The sequence below is a fragment of the Hippopotamus amphibius genome, chromosome 5 (assembly GCF_030028045.1).
Source record: "Hippopotamus amphibius kiboko isolate mHipAmp2 chromosome 5, mHipAmp2.hap2, whole genome shotgun sequence".
Classification (NCBI taxonomy): Eukaryota; Metazoa; Chordata; class Mammalia; order Artiodactyla; family Hippopotamidae; genus Hippopotamus; species Hippopotamus amphibius.
In genome coordinates this window covers 71,941,840-71,968,749 of record NC_080190.1, presented here as the reverse complement: position 1 = coordinate 71,968,749, position 26,910 = coordinate 71,941,840, and the positions used below count along the sequence as shown (strand labels likewise).

Sequence of the window (26,910 nt, the reverse complement as noted above, 5' to 3'; positions counted from 1 at the left end):
TCTAGTTGTTGAGAGCGGGGGCTACTCTTCGTTGCAGTGCACAGGCTTCTCACCGCAGTGTCTTCTTTTTATTGCGGAGGACAGATTCTAGGTGCATGGGCTCAGTAGTTGTGGCTCGCAGGCTCTAGAGCACAGGCTCAGTAGTTGTGGTGCATAGGCTTGGCTGCTCCGTAGCATGTGGGATCTCCCCAGCCCAGAGATCGAACCCATATCTCCTCCATTGGCAGGCAGATTCTCAACCAGTGGGTTACCAGGGAAGCCTGTACTATGCCATTTTAAGAAAGGGACTTCAGCATCCTTGGATTTGGTATCTGAGGGGGCCCTGAAACCATGCCTCCATGGATACCTAGTGACAACTGTATTCATGAAGTTGGGAAATGGCACAAGCACTAGGATATTCATTTCAGCCAACCACTCCCTAAACACACCACAAATTTCTCAATCTGATATTACAATTTGGCTCTAATTTTCAAATTATTTTCCTTATTGTTACTCCAATATGAACACTCTCTGAAGCCTAGTGGTTTGCTTTTCCTCACGCCATTCTTTCTACCAAAACCATTTTATAACTCTTCTAATATTATGATATTATGTCAGTCACTCTCCAGGGCCCAAAACTTCCTGTTTCCTCAGTGAATGCATTCTTCAAATCTGTATCACTCAGTTCTATGAATCCATACAGATATTACTGCTTATCATTCATAAAGCACTTAAAATTGGTAACTGTACCTAACAATATCTTACATTTGATTAAGGCTGTACACTTTACGAAACACATGTTTTAAACAGTACCTGTCATTAGAAGGTGCTCAAATATTTTTCGAGTATTTCAGTTTATTAATATTAAATATTTACTCATATTGAATGACAGTGTATTTATTAAAAATACTATCTCATTCATACAACTACCTTGTGAGATAGTCAGAGCAAGTACTTATTCTAAACCCTCTATTTATTACTGCCATTTTACTGCTAGTTCTATCAGCTATCTAATTTCCCACTATGATTATAAATCTATTTTCTCTAACAGGTCTATCAATTTCAGCTTTATGTATTTTAAGTCATGTCACAGGTACTTAGAAAACTGAAATATCTTCTTGCCGAATAAACTCTTATCATGGCAATGAAAGCCTCTTTATCCCAAATAAAGCTTCTTCTCTTAAACACTGTCTTTAGCATAGCCACATCAACTATTTTTAATTAGTATTTGCACGGAAGTTTTTTCCCATCTTCTTACAACCACCTTTAAGTATTCTTATGTTTTAGATGGATTTTTTATAAACAGCAAATACGTGTGTTTTGTGGGTTCTCTCCTCCAGGTTTTATAACTTTCCTTTTAATAGCAATATTTAGTCAATTACATTTAATGTAATTACTGATATATCTGGGTTTAAATTAAATCTCCTATTTTGTGCTGTTTGTCTCACCTTTGTTATATGTCTCTCATCTTGCCTTCTTTTGTTTTTATCATTCCAATTTTTCCCCTTGTGCTAGTCTGAATGATAAGTTGTCTACTCTTTTAATGCTTACTCTAGAATAGTAGCACCCAATAGATCTTTCTGTAATGATGGAAATTTTATTTTGTGCTGTCTAAAACCATAGCAATTACCTAGATGGGGCAACTGAGAACTTGAAATTGGCCACAGTGAATGAGGAACTGATAATTTTAATCAATTTAACTTGCCACATAAGGCCAGTGGCAACAATATTCAATAGCACAGCTCTAGTTCTAGAATCTCCCACATCCTGGATCTGGCTGACTGCATCCTCATGGTGTTAACATGCCCCTCTACCCTCATATGTCCTGCAAATTAGCGGCTGAATGTAGAAGCTTGATTATATTCAAGTTCAATAATTTTTAGTACAAATACTTCATTGGTTGGGCTGTGTACTTCCTACCACATCTTATCAGTAGACTCATAATGTGTGTTTTCCTTTTAGTGATGCTCAGGTTGATCATATATGAATGGGAGGAATGAAACCATGCACACTTGCTCCTATCTTTATAGGTTAACCCTGGAAGGACACTTGAGTTAATAAAAATGGTTATTTAAAAGAGTGGCAGATAAACTGAGATGACAGGGACAGGGGTGGGCATAAAATTATTCTAGACGTATCTTTTTATATTGCTTTGGTACCTAATGAAAATAATTGTAAGAAAATGCAGATTTTAGTACAATGCAGATCAAAATATCTAGGTATGAGGTATAGAAACTAGCATTTAAAATATGGAGCTCCCTCCAAGATTTTCATGTACATTAAAGCTTAATCCTATCCACTGTAAGACTGCAATGAGTACAATATAAAAAAAAGTTGAGAATCACTGGCTTTAGCCATGTATATCAGATTCTTCTCCTACATGTTCCACTGATCACTAACAACTACATACCTGGACCAAATTAACTTAATCTTTTGCACGAATATCCTCATCAGGAGTTACTTTATAATTACATCGTTAATCTTTAATTACTAAGAAAGTTATTTGTTATAATAATAATCATTGTCTTTAACAACAACTCCTCACTACCTAATTTTCCATGCACAAGCCATCAATTACAGAATTTTTCTCAGGAAAAGTTTCTCTTTCTAAAAATCACATACTTCCTTCTCCCTGAAAAAAGAATTACTGATACATAAGCCATTTTTTTTGACCTGAGTCATTAACTAACAAAACTGATAAGATCAAAGCTGTTCTAAATAAATGGGTCGAGGACCAGAATTCAGTACCCTAGAATTTCTTCCTTTTCTCCTATACCCTCTGGCCATTCATTCACTTTTCCAACAGACCTCAGAAAACTCCAAAAAGCCAGTAAGGTTTAGTGAAAATCACTTTGAAAAATCAACAATATTTTAATTCATCACAATTCTCATTTTTCTCTGGACACCAAGAAATTCAGAAGCAAATTTAATGCAATGTAATGTTAGTTCTCTTTACAAGCTTATTTACCTTTTTCCTTTTTGCAGTTTTAACCTTTATAACTTTTTTTACAGCTATAACTTTATGAAACTAATCACTATTTCCATAAATATGTACACATTTATATATTTCAAAACCATTATGAAAAGATGGGACACAAATAGTCTATATTCATGTTCATTATTTATTTCCTTTATTCAGATGAACAATGTAAAGTTAAATGATTTCCCTTAAAATGAATCACTTTGGTATTAAAATATAATAAGATATTTTAAAAGTTAAGGCAATAAAAAATTTTAGGGAATAGGTGAAACACTCTAAAATATGATCTATATAGTTTCATCAATGTGGTTTTGAAGATGAAGACAGACCAAACTAATTGTATGGTGCTATTCAACACACTGGAACCGTTTACCAATTTTAAATTGTTTCACAGTCTCAATACCTTACCTAGTACCATACTGCCTTGATGCTAGGATTCAATCTAAAGATTAACAATTTAGGGAAGAAATAAGTCTTATATTAAATACACACAAGCTATTTTGCATTAAACAGCAATGCATAACTTTATCCATACATTAACATAAGCATATATTCCTTCTCCAATATTCCTCTGATTCTAAAGATGTTTTCTGAATCTTACTTAAACTCAGTAATTTTGACAGATGAATTATTTTTCAGCTCCTAAGTGACAGTCTTTCACAAGACCTGAATTAGTCACACAGACCTCCCCTATCTTTCAAAAATTCTAAAATCTATTCTAGGAATGCTGACTTAGTTTCTACTTCATGTTCTACTGTTTCTACATTCTCTGGCATGACACAGGAAATCTACATTTAAAATACACTCTTTTATATACAGCAATATATAGCAACATAGCAAATACTATAAGACATTTGAAATGAAGAAGCTAAATTCAACTTAAAATTTAAACACCTGCTATGATACCAATATAAATAATTCCAGCGAGGGAGATAATCAGATGAGCAGATACCTTCACCACAGGTTTTCAGGGGTAACTGAACCCATTCAGGGGGTTAATAAGGTCAAAATCTTTCATAATAAAACCAAAATGTCATTTGCCTTTCCCACTTTTACTCTCTCATCAGTGTACAGAACAGTTTTCTACAGGCTACATGCAGTGTGACAGCACTGTTCTGACAGGTAACTGAATGTGTGCCTTTTATGCCCTAACTATTCAATCTTAATTTTTAATATAGTAAATATTAATAGGTATAACCCACAAAAATCAAAGCTCTATTGGATCCTCAGTAATTACTACACTAAGGTTACACACTTTGCAGGCAGACTACTACCATTACATTGACACAACATTCTGCCTAGTGGTAAACAAGCTGCTTTTGACATGGACTGTATGTAAACTATGCCTTAAGTTCAGAAACATTAAAATGTAGAAATGTCTATCTTAAAATCAAAGAAAAGTCATACTTCCACATTAATAGTGTGTAAAATGTTAAATTGCATTTTGTCTTTCATGAACAGAAATGGAATAAGTAATACTTTGTACAACATTTGACTCATTAAGAATCTGTTTTCTCATTGGACTCAGTTCATGCAATACCAGGTAATACCATTTTTAACAAAAGATAATATGTCTGACATCTGTTTGACATCAGAAACTTTTTATCAGCAAATGAAATTCAAAAGGAAGCAAGAAATGCGTTTTATGATTTCATTAACAGTGGGTTATAATAGGAGGGTGAGTCAAAATTATCTGCACTCCGGTTATACTAAAACTTCTGTTGGCCCCACTGTCTTATCAGCACTTTCCGTTCAAGGCTACTGTCTCCTCAGTCACTGCTGTGCAGGTATGAACATGTTACATCAGTTCATTTGTAACTGTGATGCGAGCAAAAACACATGCCCCACTTGTGATTTGCATGAAAGAAGAGCAGAGTGCAGTGATTCTTTTTTTGTAGTCAGAGGGTGTCCACATCTGCACACTTCTGCCCACACGGTCGATACTCTGCAAAAACTTCGTTTTGGGGTGTTAAAGCATCCTCCCTATAGTCCTGCTCTTGCTCCATCGGACTTTCCTGTTTGGTCCTCTGAAAGCAGCCCTACGAGGACCAAGATTTATTTCTGATGAAGAAGTGAAGACAGCGGTGCCTTCGTGGCTCACAGCTCAGCCAAAAACATTTTTTAATGAGGAAATAGGAAAGCTTGCTGGCAGATGGACAAAGTGTATTGAAAAGCAAAGACATTATGTCAAAAAATGATGTATTTGTCCTTTCTAAAAGTTAATTAAATTCTACTGCTAGAGTGTGCATAATTTTTGACTCACCCTTGTATTTTAAAAATTCCAACAAGACGACTTTGGCTAAACACCACAACAGTTTGCATAGGGGATTAGTTAATTTTAAATTTCAAAGGATAGAGACAACACTGAGCATATCTAAACATTAGAGATTGAAGTTTGGACTTTATTGAATAAGCAAAGGAAAAACTACTAAAGTGAGCTAAAGGGAAAGGCAGGATAAGTAATCTGTCCACAACAAACAGAACAGACTGAAAAAGAAAGAAACTTTAAAATAAAAAGATCACTTAATATATGCCTAGGACAAAGAAGGTTTGGACCCAGTGGTAGCACAAATTGGAGAAAAAAAAAAAAGAGGACATGGGGTGGGGAATAGAAGAGACTGTAATTTGAAGAAAGAAATTTGTGTAATTCACTAAATACATACATTCTAGGTGGTGAGAAGGTGAAGAATAAGGCATCTTCCAGCCCGGATAAGACTTCAAGATAAACCTCAAAAGGGGAGATTTTTCACATGAAGATAATAAACTACATTTTAGAAACATCATATCAGACTCAAATGTGGGACATTTGCCTACAGACACCAAAGAAGAAAGGAGAGATGGTGGATTCAAACTGAAGGCCAATGCTTAAGTTGCAGATTAGTGAGTACTGTTGCAAAGAAGTAGAAGCAAATTCTCCAAAGGGAATAATAAGATTTGAGAAACAAAACTAAACAGTAAGCAAAGGACTGACTCTCTAATACTAAATTAAGAAGATGGGAGGATGTGTAGTCACTAAAAAAAGGTCTAAGAGGACTTCAATTATGGGGCTGCAAAAATCAAGAAAGCAGAGGTTCAGGGAGAATATTTATCATAGCAATGGAAGGGGCTCTCAAAAAAAAAAAACAACAAACAAAGAAACACAAAACTTTGAAAGTGTTAATTACTATATCCATTTGGAGAAGCAATTTTTGACTTCTTTTAATCAATTTGAACTATAGGGTATTTTCACCAAGAATTAAAGGTAGCTGATCAAAACTTTCAAGTGCACAAAGAAAGACATACTAAATTATTTTAAGATCCAACATTGTAGCCTTCAGATATTATTCATTATTCTACCTCAATTTGTTGAATCATAAAAATCCAAATCCTATGATCTCATTTTGATCATCCAAAGAAACACTGAACAGGAGTCACATTATTTACATAGACTTGTGGTCTTTGTAATAACATAACACAATGGGTATGTCATAATGAAATGTTTCATTAACTCAGAATTAAGAGCTTTTGGGACAGACATGAAATTTATTTTTGCTATTAAAACAAAGTTTGAGAGTTGAGACGCTGAGTTGAGTTTCAGAGTTGAAGACATTCTTTGCACATAACTTACAACTGTCAAAAAGTAACAAATTAAACCTATGAACATAAGAAAATAGCCTAGATATTTTCAATTATGTTGAAGTATCTACACATTTTTACTTTCAAATGCAATGTCATCCCTATATAAAGCTAAAACAGAATTCTTATACTAATGTCTTTAGTCCAATTACCAAAATGAATGAAAACATTCTCTATTTTAAATTAATGGCAACAAAATATGTGCCAGAATACATTTATGACAGGTCAAAGAGAAAAAACAAAACCCCTCCTTTATTTAATTTTACACAGAAACATACAATTCACACCATTTATTGGGTGGCTATCTTCTTTTAAAAACAGCTAGTGGTTACAACTGCACAAGTTAGGTACCCTTACAGCTACAGTTTACATACTTATTTTCCTGTACATAAGTCTTTAGGACCAATCACAGTACAAATTCACCAGCAGGGATGGGTGGGGGGGTACCGTATGTACTCAAATCAGGCACAAAAGTCTTTCTCCCTACCAGCTAAACCAATTTTCCCTGTGGTTAACTCATCCAGGTCATACTGAGCAATGAAGTAAAAATCATTCATTCATTCATTAAACATTGTGTGCCTTCCACCAGAAGCTAGTATTAGCAATACTGCAACACCATGATATAAATTTTAGATTTACCTAAACAATTATCGTAACAAAACTTAAAGAATCAAATATTACCAACTCAATCTGAAACTTAAATGAAGAGACAGCTAAGCAGACAAGCATGGTTTTCATATTTAAGATATTTATATTTAGGACAAATAAGATCTGCAAAGTAAATTTAATCTGCAGGTAGTACACAGTTCAGAATAATTTAAAATCTGTATTACAAGGTTAGCTACTCCTCACTAAGTGACCATTAGAAAATTCCCCCAAATACAAACAAATTTACACATTTGGTCTACGAAACACAACAGCAGGATTTTTTTGTTCCTTTTGGGTACTGAAAAAACCTGATACTTTTTTTTTTAAGATTTTTGTTGTTGTTGATGTGGGCCATTTTTAAAGCCTTTATTGCATTTGTTACAACACTGCCTCCATTCCAAGTTCTTGGTCCTCTGCCCACAAGGCATGTGGGATCTCAGCTCCCTGACCAGGGATCAAAACCACACCCCCTGAATTGGAAGGCAAAGTCCCAACCACTAGACAGCCAGGAAAGTCCCAAAACCTAATAACATTTTTTTAGAAATACTCACACTTTAGATAGGATTAGCTTGAAACAATGATGCAATCACATTAAGCTTCAAGGGAAGGTAGGTGGGTAAGTGACTAAATGGATGGATAAATAAACAAATGGCTGTTAGGTTGTGCAAGGGAAGTAAAATGAGCAAAGAGTAAATCAATTTTTGCTCTATAATTAGCATGACAATATTATTCAAGGTTGACTATTATGCAACCATACTGCTCAACTGTCAGCTTTGCTTCCATAATGCTATCAATCTTCTAGAATGTTCCTCAAAAAGTAGGGCAGTAATAACCAAGTTCAACATGACAAAGCAAGAACCTTTCTAAACAATGAAGCTAAAAAAAAGAAAACATGCTAAATGCTGAGGGCTCACAATATATTTTATAGATTTCAATTTCATCAACAACTTGGTCCTCCTGAATAAAAAGGCTCAGATAAAGTCTTTTGTTGGTTAATGTAATTCCGAGATAACCCAGAAGAGTTTTCAAGCCATTTTTTAAAAGTTGCCAACAAAATATGTGCAATTATACAAGCATAGTTGAGTAAAACTTCTATGAATTAAGCTCATTTACTTAAGAGATCAGATAGTGACATCGCCAAAACTCGCAGCATGGAAAGCTACAACTGATTTTAGCCTTAATTTATCTGTATCAAATTATGTATGCTCATATTGTAAAAGAATATTTTTGCTACAGTGCTGTGGTGGGTAGAATAATGCCACCCAAAAGATGCTCATGTCCTAATACATGAAACCTGTAACTATGTTAAACTACATGGCAAAGGAGAATTAGGGTTCAGATGGAATTAAGGTTGTTAATCAGCAGATGGGGAGATTATCCTGGATTATCTGGGTGGACCCAATATGATCACAAGGGCACTTAGTGTAAAGGGAAGCAGGAGAGTAAAGAAGGCAATGTGACTAGAGAAAAACAGAAAGAGATAAATTGCTGGTTTTTAAGAAGGAGGAAGAGGACCAAGGAACATGGGTGGCTTCTAAAAACTAGAAAAGGAAAAGAAATGTATCTCCTCTAGAGCCTCCAGAAAAGAACACAGTTCTAATCACACTCTGATTTAGCCCATGGAGACCCACAAGTTAGACTTGTCATCTCCAGAACCATTACAATAATCAATTTGTATTGTTTAAATCATCAAGGTTGTGATAATTAGTTAACAGTAGTATAGAAAGTTAATGCACACAGAAATTCCTCATACATTAAGACCAAAAATAAGAGTAACTAACTTTTGAGACAAAGTATTCCCTAAACTACTTACAAGTTTTGGTAATTATCCTTCCAAATCATGCGCCATAAATACATATACGGCTGAGATTCCTAATGAAGTTACAGGTTTTAAATTACATATATTTGTAACAACAACAACAAAAAACCCCCACAAAAACTGATCAAGCTCCTCTGCGCTTGATTTATTCTGTAGTAACAGAAGTCTACAAGGGGAATTGCATTTTGGTGATGCTAAACTGTCTCAAGTTTAATTTAACTTAGGAAATATGAATGTAAAAAAAAGAAACATAAGAAAGTTTGAGAATAAATATGTAGGTTCCAGGCTAAAAAACCCAGATTGCACTGTAATAACATAAATTTTTCAAGTAAAGATTGGTAAAGGAAAACTGTCGAAGATTCACAAAGTTATAGTATAGTTCAAAACACGTTTCTGATGTAAAATTCGCATATAGGAAATTCAAAGATATTAAGTGCACGATTCAATGAGTTCTGACATATGCACGCACCCATGTAATCAACAATCAAATGCAAAGTATTTCCATCATCTCAGAAAACTCCTTCCTGTTCTTTTCAGTCTATTCCCTCCACCCACGTATACTTTTCATTTTTAAATACCCAATTTATCTTGCCTTTTCAAACATGGTATGTGTAATCCCTCTCTTTATATCATCTAAATTCCCATATAAAATTAAGTTTTCAATATATTTAACTCCAATAACTTGACTTTCACCAATGATATTCAAAATTTAAAACTATACTTCGCAATTTTCATGTATCTACTAAAACAAAATACTGTGGAAAACACAAAATATCATTCCATCTTTGTTTTGAAACAATTTAAAAATGCTAACCCATAATCTATATTCCGCATAAAGCCAAGACAATTACATATCAGAGTAAAAGGAGGAAAAATAAAATCAGCACATGCTTTTTACACAAACTTACCGACTTGCCACAATTTGTAAAACCATTAAGAAATGTGGGTTGGTTGTTTTTTTTTAAAGAAAGACTCTTTTTCTTCTTTTCAAGGAGAATAACCAACCAGAATCTCCAAAATCACCTCTACTCTGCAAACATTTTGCAATATCAAGTCAACAGAAATAATGCCGCAAGAAACCGTATCACTGACTGCATTCATGAAACTGCGGTTAACAAAAACACTCAAAAACTCAAAAGTATTAAAATACATATGTACACGTACAGATACTAAAGTAAACTCAGAATTATAAACCTGCCTATAAAAAGAAAAAAGTTCCCAAATTTTAAAAATTCAGTGAAAAATTAAATGCTCCAGGGTATTACCAACGAATTTCATGGATTATGTATTCACAAATCAACTTTTCAAAGCCTTGTCAATGTCATGCCTCTACTTGGCTCCTTAACTGCAACCTGTCCCCCCAGTGAAAATGTTACTGGAACACTAATAGCATATCCCGTCTCAGAATCCTGCACATTCCTACACTACTGAAAGAAAACATTGGCAATGTCACAAGTAAGGAAAAGCAAGCAAAAAAAAAAAAAAAAAAAGACACTTTAAGGTTCTGCAGGCTCTTACACGTTTTAATTTACAATATTTCTTCCTTTACTTAAAACCATATAAAACCCAGGAATGGATGACTTTAAAGCACTATGCACTTCTAACAAAAAATACACAACATTACAGAAAAAAAACAAACGGAAAGAAAGGAAAGAGGGAGAGAGATATTAATTTCCATGGCTCTCCAAACCAAGATTTTATTTTCATTGTTTTCCGTTAGAAATCCAAGCACCTACAGCAGAAAAAGGTTGAATCAGAGCACCCGCCACTGCCAGGGCCTTTGCCTCGAAAACACCCACGAATCCTAGGACAGACTGGGAAAGCAAAGATTTGTCACTTTCTTCTTCTACCCTCGCCCCTCCCCCTCCCCCCCCGCCCCCTTACAGAATAAGTTTTAAGTCTCCAACCCCTGCACTACTAAGGCTTTCCCAAAGAGATGCTGGTGAAGCGGGCCCCCCACCCCACCTGCCGGCGCGGCGCCCGGCCCGCAGCCCCGCCTTTCCGTAGGGTCTCCGGCCGCTGGGGAGCTAGCCACAGGGGAAGCCGCGGCCAAAGCCCTCCCGGACAGAGGCCAAAGGGCCCGGGCGGGCGCCGGGGCGCCCCGCGGGGTCACACGTACCCCCCTCCCCCGCTGGGGCAGCTACTCGCGGGGAGGAGGAGAACCAGGCTGGGGATGTGCGCAAAGCCGCCCAGAGCGCAGGAGAGGGGCGTGACCGCCAGTGGGCCCGGCTGAGCCAGGTGCCAGAGGTAACCCCACGAGGTGCGGCTGCGGCCGCGGGCAGGAGACTGAGGGGCGTTCGCTCTCTTACCGCCAGGTCGGGATGGCGGCTGTCCCTATGTGACACCGCTCGGATAACCCCCGCTCGCCAGCCCCGCCAGCAGCGTCCGCTCTCCCCGCGCTCTGGCCGCGCCTCTTCACCGACCGCCAGGCACAGGAACCGCTTCCCCACCAGCTCCGGCCGCCTCTCCACCGCCATAGCCGTCACTGCCGAGGCGGCCGCTGCCTCCTCAGCTGCCAAGATATCAACGAAACCCCGCTCCTACCGGCCGCCCATGCCGAGGACAGCGGACCAGGGGAAGGCGGCGGCCCCGCGAGCGAGCGCAGACTCGGGGGCGCACCGGACGCTCTGCCCACAAGGGCACAGCGACCTCGGTCTCTCTCAGTCCTCAACACTCCTCCGGACTCCCCGCCCTGCAGCCTCTGGCGGCACTTCCACACATAAAAGAAAGAAACTGACAGAAATTTCCACACGGCCGCCTGAGGCCCCGAGGCAGCCCCTGCCGCTGCCGCTGCCGCCGCCGCCGCCGCCGCGCCGCGGCCAGTACTACTCCGCCTCCCCATCCACTAGCGCGGTCGCGAGCTCACCGCGCGTCTCCTTCCGCCTCCGCGGGCTGGGGGAGGGAGCCGCGGGAGAGGGTCGGAGGAACTACCGCAGACGGAAAATAGTGCCAGACGCCGCAGCAGCAGCTGCGGGGCCAGCCCAGATGAAAGATAAAGAGTGGGGAGGGAGGAGGGAATGAGATCCTTCAGAAACGTAGTGTTTGAGGTCCACCTCTCTACTCGTCGCTCCCTGAGAAATGGGAGAGTGGGGGTGAGATGAAAGTGAAGTGTGCTGGTTCCACTCTGGGTCACAAAACAAACTCTGGGTTAAAAGCTGCATCTCCGGAGTGATGTTTTTCAGAACACATGGCGCCTGCAGTCTGAGTTAGCCTGAATTTTGCCCGAATTAACAGTCCCGTAGTCCCAGCAGTAAAGCAGAGCAACACTTTCAACTGAAAAATAAGCCCACAGAACTCGGTCACTGCAGAAACACAGTCCACGACTTTAACTGAAAATGAGAGGATGACAGTGTTTCCTTCATTCTTCTCGTTTTGGGCGCTACTCATCACGGGTTTGAGCTATGCAGAGATTTACACCTCGCTATTGCTTTACTCTAAGAAAGCCGAACACCCGGTTGAAGGCTGTGGTCAACATTCTTAAAATTCACAGTCTCTGTACCAAGCTGAGTACCGTTAGCACTAGTACATACCCCAAACTCACTGGTCAGACAATAAAAACACGGAAAGGCTCCGGATTCAGTTGTTAGAAAATACCGTGAAAATAAAAGGATTTTAGCCAATCATAGTTCAGGAAAATAAATTATGTTTACTTCCCGTCCAATCACAACAGGACTTTGTAACCCATACATGTACAGATCTCCAACTTAGAAAAATTACTCCTTTGATCTAATCCTTGAATTCGTCTAAATCAAGACATACAGATGTCAGTGAGAAGTGCGATTTCAAATATACATTACAGTCTTTTAAAAGGTAGTTTTTAAAATCCAAGTTGTGGTTTTTCTCAGGGCCACTAGTGAGTAAAACGACTCCAAATATTCTCCTAGCCCAATAAAAACTTATTTCTAATTTTGGTTTCTAAGATTTTTCCAAGCCTCCACACACAAAAAAGTTACCTTTCTTAAGGTATTTACACTAGAAATCTGAATATTGAAAACAGATATAAGGCTTTTATTTGCTTTCTTACAACACCCCTGCTGAGCTGTTTGAAATGGAAATTATATGGCCACTGCTAACAGGTTAAAAACCAAAATTACAAGGAAGACAGATTTTAATCACGGCGTAATTTTGCTAATGTAAAGACCAAATGTAGAGCTGTAATAGATAACAAAGGAAAACCATGTCTAGAAATGCATATTGGCAAGTTGAGAGAAAAATTCCATTTCACTTGTGCCATCTTATTTCCAAGTCCACTCTTTTAGTATATACTGTATAATACTTAGCAAATCACCTTGAGAACTACAGACTAAGATTTCTAAAGTCTCAACTTCGATTAAAGAGCCAGTAAAATAACCAGGTGAAAATAATCTAACATGTGGAAAGAGAAAACAATAAGAAGATCTAAATTCAGACACCAAATTATCAATGATCTGCTTTGTGATCTTTGGCATGACACAATTGCTACAACTGAAATTGCCTGCTTCCTAATCTCAGGGATATTCTAGGAGCAAGTGAGAAAATCTAAATAAAGTCATTTGAGAAAAGAGCAGCAACTAACACTATTATCACATAAATACCACTCACTAAATTATAGAGTATAGGTTGTTGGGTTGCCTTACATAAAACTGCCAGCTGATTTTAATTTTTGGTCCCCAAAATGGACCCCTAGGAACCGTCTCTACGTGTAGAATGCTGTCCTTTTAAGTACTCTGAACAGCACGTAAATCAATTGAATCAATCAAAACATTTCAAATGCAGAAACGAATGTTTATCAGAAGGCCATATATCTTCATAACATTTTCAATCCAACATCTTATCTTCTTAGAACTAAATTCCAGTTAGTAGTCTATGAATCCCTTGACTACAACTAGTACCTAGGATTTAACAACAACAAATCACTAATTTGTGGATATTTTGCTTTTAGGGAAACTTGAAGTGCATTTTTTAAAATGTAAAATAAAAAGGTCTTAAAGGATTTTTGTTTGTTTGCTGGCATTTTTTGCTTTTGTTTCAGGGAGTACAAATTGACCCTTGAACAACATGGGATTGAACCATGGGTGCACCTACATGCAGGTTTTTTCAAATAAGTACTACAACAGTACTACCCCATCCAGCTGGTTGAATCCACAGAGGCAGAACCTCTGACACTGAGGGCCAACTGTAAAGTTACACTTGGATCTTCTACTGTACTGGGGTCAGTGCCCCAACCCCCAATTTGTTCAATAGTCAACTGTATTTACATTATTTTTTGTCAGTAAAGCATAACTGTAAATAACATGGAATAAAAATAAATTTAAAGTCAGAGTTGAAACCTTAAAATATTTGTTCAGTGAGTTCCCTTACATCCTTTACTTTCATAAAGATCCTCAGAAAATGCCAATATTACTAACTGTAAAGAAAAGTTATAATACCATACTTATACATTGTAGTACTAAAGTTATTGTACTTCCCTATATAGGTGAAGACAGTAACACAGAAGCATGTAAAATAACTAAGTTTACAGAAGCTGAAAATTTAGATAGACTAGATCTTCTCTTTCCATCCCCAAATCCAAATATGTATATTAAGTATAACCACACACACACACACACACAAACACACCCCAATTCAGGCAAATTTCATACATCAAATTATCTTAATCTATATAAAAGATAAAATAGGGGGTTATTTTGTTTTTTAAAAATCTACAAAAATTTATTCATAAAATCAACTTGGTTTATTTAAAAAAAAAAAAACCCTGCCTTCTAAAGGAAGATGATGTATTCATTACAGTGATAAGGGCCACAATTACCCACTTAATTATCAATAATTAGTAGTTCATCAAATTTAGTTTCATAAACAGCCTAGTTATTAATTTTTTACTTTTTGACTTGGTTTAATTACAGAAAGGGCCAATTATCTGCTCTAACACATACCTGTATCCTGTTCACTATAGGTATCAATTTTAAATATCACAGATAAAACAAGTAGATAAAAAAGTTTAGTGCATGTACAGACAGTGGCCAACGTAAGGATGGTTCGACCTAGGATTTTTCAACTTTAGGACAATGTGAAAACAATATGCATTCAGTAGAAACATTCCTCTGAGATCTGAATTTTAATCTTTTCCCAGGCTAGTAAGGGTAGTGCTATACTCCCTCTTGATGCTGGGCAGTGGCAGCAAGCTGCAGCTCCTAGTCAAGCCATGCCATCACAAAGGTTAACAGCTGATACACACTTAAACCCTTCTGTACTCATACAACCATTTTGTTTTTCACTTTCAGTAAAGGATTCAATAAATTACATGAGATATGCAGCATTTTATTATAAAACGTACTATGTGTTAGATGATTTTGCCCAACTGTAGGCTAATGTAAGTATTTTAAGCATGTTGAAGGTAGGCAAGACTAAGCTATGATGTTCAGAAGATTAGATGTATTACATGCATTTTGGACTTAGGATATTTTCAGCTTCTGATGGGATATCTAGAGGTAACCCTATCATAAGCCAAGGAAGATCTGTATCTTATAATAATATTAGCCACCATTTATGGAACACTTACTGTGTCAGACACTATGCTAAATACTCTACACATGTAATTGCATGTAAATAAATCATCTTTATTTTAAAGAAGAGGTTTAGAGAAGTTTAGTTATTTGCCTAGGAATACACACTAAGGAACTGGAATTCAAAACCAGACCTTATGATTCCAAGCCCCTAATGTATTATGCTAAAAAGTAACTTAAAACAAACAGGAAGGTCAGTTACCAAGTTGTTTCCTCCTTAACACAGATTATCCATAATTAATTAGTTTATTCTACATTTACTATGTGTCTCACATCCTGCAAGGTTCTGGAGATAGGGCCTTTGTCCTTAAGAAGTTCAGTCTATCTGGAAAGAGAGACAATAGAAATGCCTTGGTTTGTTTAATATTTAAGGAAGTATTACTGGAATGGCATACAAAGTAAGTTTGGTGCATTTTAACAAATAATTTTCAAATATATTGTAACTTGAAAGCTTTTATTTATTGTCAAATGTAAAGACTGGATTGGGTTATGAGGCCTTAGACTATATGAATATATCTAGGAACTCTGGAAGCCAAAGTTAAAATGAAGAAAGCCAAAAGTTCCCACTGAATTCTGCAAATGGAAGACCAAGAATAGAATGGAATATAAATTTATGTTACCATGCGCTTATCATTAAGTCTTAAGTAATATTTATCTCGGTATTTCCCTAAGCACTTATTTAAAATGAATTCCTCAACCACATTTATGATAGTGATAAAGTAACTCAAATGTCACTTCCTTAAGGAAGCCAACTGATTCCAAGATTATCAAATCCTCAGTTATGGGTTTTGAAAACTTTTCCCATTTGTCTTAGTACTTATCACAACTGTATTTATAACATTTATGTGTAAAAGGTTGTTTTATATTTGTCTCCCTTGGCAGACTATAAGCTCCCTGAAAACAAGGACAATTTATCTTGTTCATAACATACTCCCAGCATCCACTAAGAATTGTGCAGAATAGATACTCAATACATGTTAATTACTGAATTAATGAATGAACATAGCAAAAAATGTACCTTTTTCTACATCCAACCCAACTAAGAGGAAGTTAGAATCTGTAAATTGAAGAGTCATAAATAAGATTTCATATTTCTTCTATAAGGTTATTCATCACCTTTAAAACAATGTCTTACATACATTATCTCATTTCATCATGGAAGTACAACATAAAGCCTTCATAAAACTTAAGCTTCACCAGAAAAGCAAGGTGGTTCCTGGGGATAATTTCTAAAGAAGAGATACAGAGAAAGAGTTACAATTCACAAGAAAAACTTTCATTGTTACCAAACTACCAATTTAATGCAAACCCTAAAATGATCCTATAAATATATATGCAAAACACCAATCTATTCTTAGTATTCCAAAGAGAACAGTCTCAAATAATGTCTTTGATGGAGCCAATGTATGAACATAACTTTCTGTCTTCGTGATGCCCAGTGGAAGGTGCAAGAGAGAGAAAGAAGAAAGGAAGGTAAAAAGAAAGGACAGAAGGAGAAAAGAAGAAATCTCTACTGGGCGTCCACATTTCTTATGCAGTTTCCAAATTAAATTCTGGATGCACAGGAATCTACCACTTCTTTCCAGCATTTTTCTATTAAAAATGAGACTTCAAATCTGATTTACAATAATTTTTTTTTATTTAGAAAGAATGAACATAATAGCACTGAAAATTTCCTAATCTGTTGAATGAGCAACTAAAAAGATAAAAATAAATGAAAAGTCGCCATTGAGCATACAGCAGGTGTCTTCCCAGGGTGTTCCACAGCTCTTCTTGTTTGTCACTCCTCTCATAAATGCTTCCACTATTAACTACCATTAAAATATGCTAGATGGCGATTTGCATTTTGCATCTTCAACTGTTACATTAGCTCCTTCAGTTATCAACAGGTCAGGTTCCTAAAGGATTACGTATTATTCTCACAAGCCTTTACTGTTTCCACATGTCAGTAACAGCAAAGCTAAAAGTCCCAAAGAATGGCTCTGTTTATATCCATGAAAGTTAATTAAATAAAAGAGTATCTATACTTGTATTTAAAGCTGAATGAGGGGAAGTCAAAGTAAAACCTAAGCTAAAGAGTAATACTAACTCAAAATCTCAGCATGCTAACTATACTACATTGAAGTTCCTCCCCACAGATGAAACTTTATGATCAAGTACTCACAGCTCTGAGGCACACTTCTGAAATTAATGGCATCTGGCTTCAAAGAAACAAAACCAAAACAAAACAAGACCTAGCAGTGAAATACAGGAAATCTTTAGTCATTCTTTTCTTTGGCATATTCTAGAAAAAGCCACATGATTACATATAATGAGATTTATAACACATAAATATGCAATAAAAATAAATTACTCTATATAAAGGAAAGCATTGTCTTCTGGCTCCACGTGTGCTTCACTATTACAGATAATTCATTTATTCAATTAAAGCATGTATAAAATAGTGCTCCAATTCCAAGACCTATGTTCACAGAAGCTCAGTGTTTGGAGGCCCCTAGATTTTTTCTTTAAAAATCACAATTGACACACATAAAAGAGAGACCTGGAAAAAACTTTAACTACAAACTTAAAATTCAAATCAATGTCCCCAAGACATTCTGCTACTCCAGGACACATTTTGATATTATCTAAGATTAGATGGCCAAGAGAAATACTCAGAAAGCTAACCAACTTCTCTTTTCACAAAGTATGTAAACACTTAGGTTAAAACTGGTCAATCCCCATGCCACAGAGCCATTTACAAACAGGTATTTTAAGATGTGTATCTCAAATGCAGCAAAACTGAAACTAGCAGTCACATAATGTAATGTAATGAGAGAGCAAGAATCAAGGAAGCCTAAGTTACTTCCACTGCTAACTACTGTACACTTTGGGCAAATCCCTCTGCCTCTCTAGTAATCACACATAAGAAATAGAGGCTAGGGACTTCCCTGGTAGCGCAGTGGTTGAGAGCCTGCCTGCCAATACAGGGGACGCAGGTTCAAGTTCTGGTCCAAGAGGATCCCACATGCCACGGAGCAGCTGAGCCCATGGGCCATTACTACTGAAGCCTATGCGCCTAGAGCCTGTGCCCCACAACAGGAGAGGCCACCAAGAGGCTTGCATACCTCAACGAAGAGTAGCCCCCACTTGCCACAACTGGAGAAAGCCTGAGCACAGCAATGGAGACCCAATGCAGCCAATGAAAATAAAATATTAATAATAAATTATTTTTAAAAAGTAGAGGCTAACATAATCAATAAAGTTCCTAAAAATGTGCTTCTAAGGCCTCTGAATAATCCAGCAAGCAGCAAAGTACACCCTCCTGATACATGGTAGGTTCAAACCTGAAAAATGTTAAAAGATTGGTGAAAGTAATCTTGCTTAGGAAAACCAATGTTTTTAGCCAGAAAGTTCCTATCTCAGAGGTCTCACAGAAGATACACACATCAATATTTAATACATACAAACTAATAATACAGACCAAAAGATTTCCCAATTAAACAACAGTTTTTAAACACCCTTGTAGAATTGCTTATTTCCTCTTCTCTCCAAATTTGCTCTTCAAACTATCATATTAAAATAACCTAGCAGGACTTAACTTCAAATGGAGGAATTTTTGAGACACTCTGCATTACAAGTAACCTTTATATTAGAAACCTTTACCTTGCATGCCTTCATATTCTTTTTTATAATAACTAAAAATCTATTTTTCAATTTTTCTAATTACAAAAATTAAAATCAATTGTTTCATTTGCTTTTACACCTAAATTTACATGGATGTTTCTTTCTCCATTTGCACTTTGTTTTTCATATTCACTAGTTTTAAATTTTTACACAAATCTGCTAAAATCTTTGTTTCAACCTTAAACCATGACTAGAAAATACATAGGTATTCTTCTGTATTTTCTTCCGGTAGTTTTATGATTCAAATTTTTATAATTCCCTCAAATTAGAGGGTACTATCTACCCCTGAGAGAGGGACAGGAAATCATCCTGGCTCCAAACAATAGAGGTCTACTATTACCGGGGAAAAGCAGGATTACTGAGAAGAGAAGGAAACAGAGCCTGTCTAAAACTAACGTTGGTCTAGGACAAAAAATTAAGGCCTGATGTCCACCACCACAAAGCTAAATAGTTCCCAGGGCCCCCAGCCTACCACAAGGCAAACGAGCTCCCAGCCATAAGTAACAGCACTCTACTAATAGAGAAGGAACAAAAGAGTACAGAGAGCCTCTCTGACTCTCAGATATACAAGCAAGGCCTAAAGATTGAGGTGAAGTAAAAACATTTGATCTAAACTTTCAAGCAAATCAACCCTCACCTTAAGCATGAGGTAATGATAGAAGTGTTTACAGTTGATGGTACACTGAAGGTAACCAGAGGAACAACAACAAAAAGAACCACAAATCCTCATCAACTGCAGGCAAGACTGATTCAAGCTCCCACATTAACAGCTTAACAGAACAAGTCATCCCTGCTTCTTGGCATAAATACTATATACTTCAATCTCTATTATCTTGTAAATGATAACTGGCATTCAATCAAAAACTATAAGCCTAGACATGGGGGTGACTTCTCTGGTCACCAAGGCAGTGCATGCACGTTGGGTTACCATTACCTTTGCTGTAAGTTATATAAAAACATCTATTTTTGAAACTGAAATGCTGAAAATGAGAACTGCAGTAACAAATTTTAAAAGTGTTTGGTAGGCTCATCAGACTTAATACAGCTGAGGAAAGAATCAATCATGTTGAAGACAGGTCAAAAGAAATTACCAAAGCTGAAACTGAACAGGAGAAAAAAAAAAAAGAGTGGGGAAAAAAATCTATGAAACAGCATGGGAGAGAAAGTTTCCAATTCATTTTAAGAGGTCAGCATTACCCTGGATACCAAAATCAGGCAAAGAAATTATGAAAAAAGAACACTCATTATCCCTCATACATGCAAAAATCCTCAACAAAATATCAGTAAATCAAATTCAGTAATTTATAAAAAGGATAACACATCACAACCAATACAAGTTTATCCCAGGATTGCAAGTTGATTCAACATTAAAATATCAATCAGTATAATTCAACAGATCAACAGACTAAAGAAGAAAAATATGATGGCATCAACAAATCCAAAAAAGACACATTTGAGAAAATCCAACCCTCATTCCTGACAAAATTCTCAGCCAATCAGGAATAGAAGGGCACTTATACAACCTGATAAAATGCATCTATTAAAAAATTACTGCTAACATCATATTTAATAGTAAAAGACTAAATGTTTTTGCCCAAAGATTGAGAACAAGGAAATGACATCAGCTGTCACCATTCCTTTTCAATAACAACATACTCGAAGTTCTACAAAATGCAATAATAAGACAAGAAAAAAGAAATGAAAGGCATACAGATTGGAAAGAAAAGAAATAAGCGTGCCTCTATTTGCCAATGGCATGATTGTCTCTATAGAAAATCATTAAGAACCTTCAAAAAAGCTCCCAGAAGTAACAAGTGAGTTTAGCAAGGTTGCAGGATACAAGATCAATATACAAACATCAATTATATCTCCATACACTAGAAAAAAAAAGTTAGAAATCCAAATTTAAAACCAGTACCATTTACAATAGCACCCAAAAAAATAAAAACATGTATAAATGTAATAAAATATGTGCAAGCTCTCCACAGTGAAAACTACAAAGTACTGATGAATGAAAGAAGACCTAATTGGTGAAGAGATATACCATGCCCATGTATTAGAAGACTCAATTCGCCCCAAATTGATCTACAAATTCAAAGTATCTCAATCAAAATATCAACAAAGTTTTTAATGTTGACAATCAATGAGTTGATTCTAAAATCAATTAAGTTGGGCGGGGGGTAAAGGGGAAGCTTAGACGAAGTAAGAGAGTAGCACAGACATATATATACTACCAACTGTAAAACAGATAGCCAGTGGGAAGTTGCTGTATAACAAAGGGAGTTCAACTCGATGGATGATGTCTTAGAGGACTGGGATGGGGGTTGGGGGGGAGTCGAGGGAGGGAGGGAATATGGGGATACGTGTATAAATACAGATGATTGACCTTGGTGTACCTCAAAAACTGGTACAAGAGTATAAAGCAATTATATTCCAATAAAAATAAATCAATAAAATCAATTAAGTTAAGGTAAAGGAACTGAAACAACCAAAACAATTATTTTTCCAAAACAATTTTGAAAATGAAAAACAAAGTCTCATAGTATCTTACCTCAGGACTATACTATAAAGCTTCATTAATCAACTCAGCATAACATGAGCAAAAGAGTAAACAGGTAGATGAACAGAACAAAATGGAGAATTCAGAAACAGACTCATACACATATAGTCAATTGATTGACAAAGGTAAAAAAGTAATTCAATGGAGAAAGGATAATCCCTTCAACAAATAGTGCTAGAACAATTATACATTCATACACCAAAAAAAGAACCTTGATCCATCTCTTACACCATATACTAAAATTAATTCAAAATGAATCATAAACCTAAACATAAAATATTTTAAAAGCTAAAAAACTTTTAGAAGAAAACAGAAAATTTTCATGACACTGAGGCGAAGACGTCTTAAAATCCAGAAAATGCATACAATCAAAAATTAAACTACTGAAATTAAAAATTCCTCTCTAAAGGTCACAGAATGGGAGAAAATATTTGTAAAACACATATCTGATAAAGGACTGGTATCCAGAAAATTTAGAGAACTCTCAAAACTCAATAATTTAAAAAAAATTTTAATGGGCAAAAAATCTGAACAGATACTTTATCAAATAAGATATACAAATGGCAAGTAAGTACATGAAGACACTCAACATCACTAGTTATTAGTGAAATATAAAGAAAAACTACGAGATATTACTACATACCTATAAAAATGGCTAAAATTAAAAGAAAAACTGGCAGTACCAAATACTGAAGAGGAATAGGAGCAATTAGAACTCTCATACAGTATTAGCTGGGAGGGGTACAAAACTGTACAGCCACTTCGCAAAACAGTTTGGTACTTTCATATAATAACCCAGCAATCCCGCTTTTGGTATTTCTTATACCCGCTTGGGTATTTTTATCCAAGTGAAATAAAAACCTATGTTCACACAAAAACCTGTTCTCAGATATTTATAGCACTTTTATTTGTAATTGCCAAAAGCTAGATACGACCAGCCCAGCTGCAGAATGAACACACTTTGGAATGCTACTCAACACAGTATACATGAAATAATATGAATAAACCTCTGCAGTTCAGGGGTCCTCAAGGCCACCCTCAGGTTCAATGATTTTCTAGACTTAAAAAACTCAAAAGAGCCATTTTACTCAGGGTCACAGTTTAATATAGCACAAGGATACAAATTAAAATCAGTAAAGGGAAGAGGGGCATAGGGCAGGGTCCAGGAGACATCAAGCTTCCAGCTGTCCCCTCCCAGTGGGGCTGTGTACACAGCGCTTATTCCCCCAACAAGAACTTGCGATAATGTGCATGGAGTACAAGCAATCAGGTAATCTCACCTGAGGCTCAGTGTCCAGTGTTTCTAGCTGAGGTCTGAAACATATGTAGGGCTAACCATCTGTCTGCATGGCTGACTTTAGCCTCCAGCTCCTCTACAGGTCAAGCTGATACCACATAGCCCAAGGCCTCCAAGAAATTATCAGCCATGTTGTCAGAACAGGCAACCTGAGGTGGCCAAAGGCCCCCAAGTAAACAAAGACACCCTTATTAAGCAGGACATTCCAAGGGCTTAAAGGTTACCTCCCAGGAGCTGGGCAAGGCCAAACCTCAGGCAGCTTTGGGTACAATTGAGCTATTTTTACTCAAAACACTTCTGACACCAAATGTGTGAGCTTTTCCCCTCACACCAACTAATTCTCTGACTTCCCAGACACCAAATTAGGTGTCCTACAATTCACTTTAATTCTGACATTAACTACTCAGTCAGCATTAGACTCCTCAGGCTTTTGGGCTCAGTCTCACGTGACAGCCCTCACTTCAGATGCAGGTTACCCATACTTCTGTTCAACTTGGCTACAAGGTCTGGGGGGTTCCCACAAACACCACCCCCTTCAGGTACATTAATTTGCTAGAATGGCTCACAAAACTCCAGAGAAAATTTTACTTACTGTTACCAGTTTATTATAAAGGATACACGTGAACAGTCACATAAAAAGGCACATTGGGCAAGGGCCAGATGGGTCCTGAGCAGAGGAGCTTCTATCCCCATAGCGGTGGAGTGTGCCACCCTCATAGCAAGCGGATGTGTTTCCCAAATCTGATGCTCTCTGAACCCCACCATTTAAGGGTCTTTATGTAGGTTCTACTAAGTAGGCATGATTAATTAAATCATGAGCCACTGGTGACTGAAATCAATCTCCAAACCCTCTCCCTCCTTGGAGGTCCAGGGATGGAGATGAAAGTTCGAACCTCTAATCACATTGTTGGTTCCTCTGGCAATGAGCCCCCATCCTGAAGCTATCTAGGGACCCACCAAGAGTTCATAAAGTCAAGCATGATTTAAAAAGGCTTATTACGAATAACAGAAAATGTTCCTTTCAAGGGTTTTTAGGAGTTCTAGACCAGGAACCAAGGACAAAGGCAAAATATGCATTTTTTATTATGTCACAGGAATACTATTCCTTTACTGCACAACCTCAAATGCATTATATTAAGCGAAAGCAACCAAACCCAAAAGGCTCTGAAGTATATGACTCCATTTATATAACATTCTTGAAAATGAAAAACTACAGGAACAGAAAGTAGACCAGTAATCGTCAAGGTCTGGGATGTGGGGGGGAGGGCCTGTCTACCAACAGGCACAAGATAATATTTTATATCTTTATTGTGATGGTGGTTACACAAATACATGTGCTTATCAAAACACAGAACTATACACAGAGAACAATGATTTTTAGTGTTTGTGAATTATACCTTGATTAAACTAAGACAACCAGTAATATAGCTACAGTCAACTAAAACAATTTGTGTGTTAAAAGTGGCAAGTATAAATATTATGTAAATAACAAAACAAATGCCTTTCCTAAGTGAAAAGCAATAGAAAACTGGATTTTTGCTCTATAGGTTCTTTATAAAATTTATGCATGTACACAGCCAAAGGAAAACATTTTGATTCATCGGCTGGCAGAATTATGGGAGACTATTTTTTTCTCTTCTATTTCAAGTTCCATTAATATTGTCTGCATAATAACAAAAAAAATAAGCTTCTTAAAATCTTTTTATAGTAGATGATAGTGTAATATTGGTAGGCAAAATTCTAAAATGACCCCCAAACGATTCATGCTCTTGTACAATCATCTCTCCCTGAGTATGGGCAGGACTTGTTTCTAATTAATGAAATGTGGCAAAGGTGATGGGCTATCACTCCCATACTCATGTTGTTTTAAATGGCAAAGGTGAAAATACTCTGCAGATGTAATTAAGGTCCCTTATTGGCAGCTTTAAATTAATCAAAAAGGGAGATTTTTCCCAGGTGGGCCTACCTGATGAGGCGAGCCCAGCCTTGAAAATCCAAGTCGATCTGTGTTCTACAACTGGAAGGAAATGAATTCAGCCAATGACCATGTGAACTTGGAAGAAGACCCAGAGCCTCAATGACATCTCAGTCCTAGCCAACACTTTTTTTTTCCTTAGCCAACACTTTTCATTTGTAGCCTTGTAAGTCCCCAAGAAGAGGACTCAGCTTAAACTGTGCCCAGATTCCTGATGCACGGAAACTCTGAGATAATAAATCTCTGTTGTTTTAAGCTGCTAACTGTGGCAATTTATTATATAGCAACAGAAAAGTAATCCAGTAATTAAAATTATCTTCTGGAGAATCCTGACTTTAATCATGGCTCATTTCAAAATTAGAGGAAATGTCCTGTTCTTGTTAGGTTTTCACCAAAGAATGTGAACCTTAACACAAGCGTCACTGAATAATGGTTCAGATTTAATCAGTAACACAGAGGATCTGTATTTCAGTGAGTTGCCAGCAAATAAAATCTCAATTCACTGCTGCCCAATACCTGGGAAAAGCTCCACACACAAAAATGTTTATGGAGAACTGTCTGTAGGATGCTTCATACAGTTCAACTAGTCACTCTAAAACTTAAAAGAGTCTTTGGGGAGGGGGAGGGAAGTTAATATCAAAATCTCTAAGGAAAGAGATGACTATGGTATTTTAAATGTTTAAGATAACATTTTTATATTTTAAAAAATACTTGTTTTGGAAATAAATCATAGAAAATAAAATTCAATCAAATTTTTTGGGCCAACAGTAACAGCTATAAGGAAATTTCTCTGTTATCTGTTATATTAACTAACCTGAAACAGAGGGTTAGGGGAAGAAGTCATTAAAGAAATGGAGGGGAGGAGGGATAAAGATGGGAATGAGACCTCTAATGAATTCTACTGGGGAGTGAGGTTCACAAAATGTATCATATTGGTTCCCCATAAAGCTGCTTTCACTGGAATTAATCACAAATGGCATTCCACTGGCCATTTTGAGGAATTCTACGAAAAACGGATTCTATTTATTGGAGGGATGTAGTTTAAAATGCTTTTCACACTATATTACATAGTGTCCTCAAGAACACTGTCAAGGAAAACTCCTTTTTGGGCTTAATAAATATTACGAAGAACTGTGCTTTTTCCCAGCAGTTGCTTTGTTTTTATTGTAGACACTATGAAGCATGTTACTGACTACGTTGGCTGCTAGAAATCTTTATGCTACACGTATTTTAGATTAATTTTTTTAACCTTTGGTTCTGCAATTTTTCAAACATATATGTAAGTAAGGAGATAACTGTAGAATGAATGTCCATGCACGTTAACAATATCTCATTTCTCCTATCCTACCATTTCTCTCCTTTTCTTTGGGGGAAGAGGGGCTTCGAGTGCTTTAGAACAAATCACAGACATCATGTCTTTTTACTCACACTAGTAAAGAATGTATCACTATCACTTAAAGACTTTTCTTCAAATTGACACTATAATTCCATTATCTCATCTGACAAAATCAGCAACAATTCCTCAATTGATTCTAAAATCAGTAAGTTAAGGTAAAGGAACTGAAACAACAAAAACAATCTTTTTTCAAAACAATTTTGAAAATAAAAAACTGAAAGACTCGTAGTATCTTACCTCAGGACGATACTACAAAGCTGCATTAATCAACTCAGCATGACATTTTATTCCTCCATTCCCCATAAATCCTGCAAACTGTAGCAAGATCTAGAGACATGATTCATCTTCAAATTTTTGACAAGAATACTCCAGAGGTGATGCATGTACTTTCCTAATCCATCACATTAGAACACACGTGATACCTGGTTATCCC

The 26,910-nt window shown here is 36.7% G+C and overlaps 1 protein-coding gene across 2 annotated transcripts in view; it reads right to left on the bottom strand.

Annotated features, from left to right (window-relative positions):
* Positions 1-26,910, bottom strand: part of JMJD1C (jumonji domain containing 1C) — a 285,860-nt gene that overhangs the window by 218,141 nt on the left and 40,809 nt on the right. Inside the window, exon 1 of one of the 2 annotated variants that reach the window (XM_057734775.1) lies at positions 11,351-11,533. The exons of the other annotated variant lie outside the window; for it this stretch is intronic. Within the exon in view, the coding sequence (XP_057590758.1) occupies positions 11,351-11,518 (168 nt within the window). The 5' untranslated portion in view covers positions 11,519-11,533. Of the gene's footprint in view, positions 1-11,350; positions 11,534-26,910 lie in introns of those variants that run through there. 2 annotated transcript variants of the gene reach the window in all.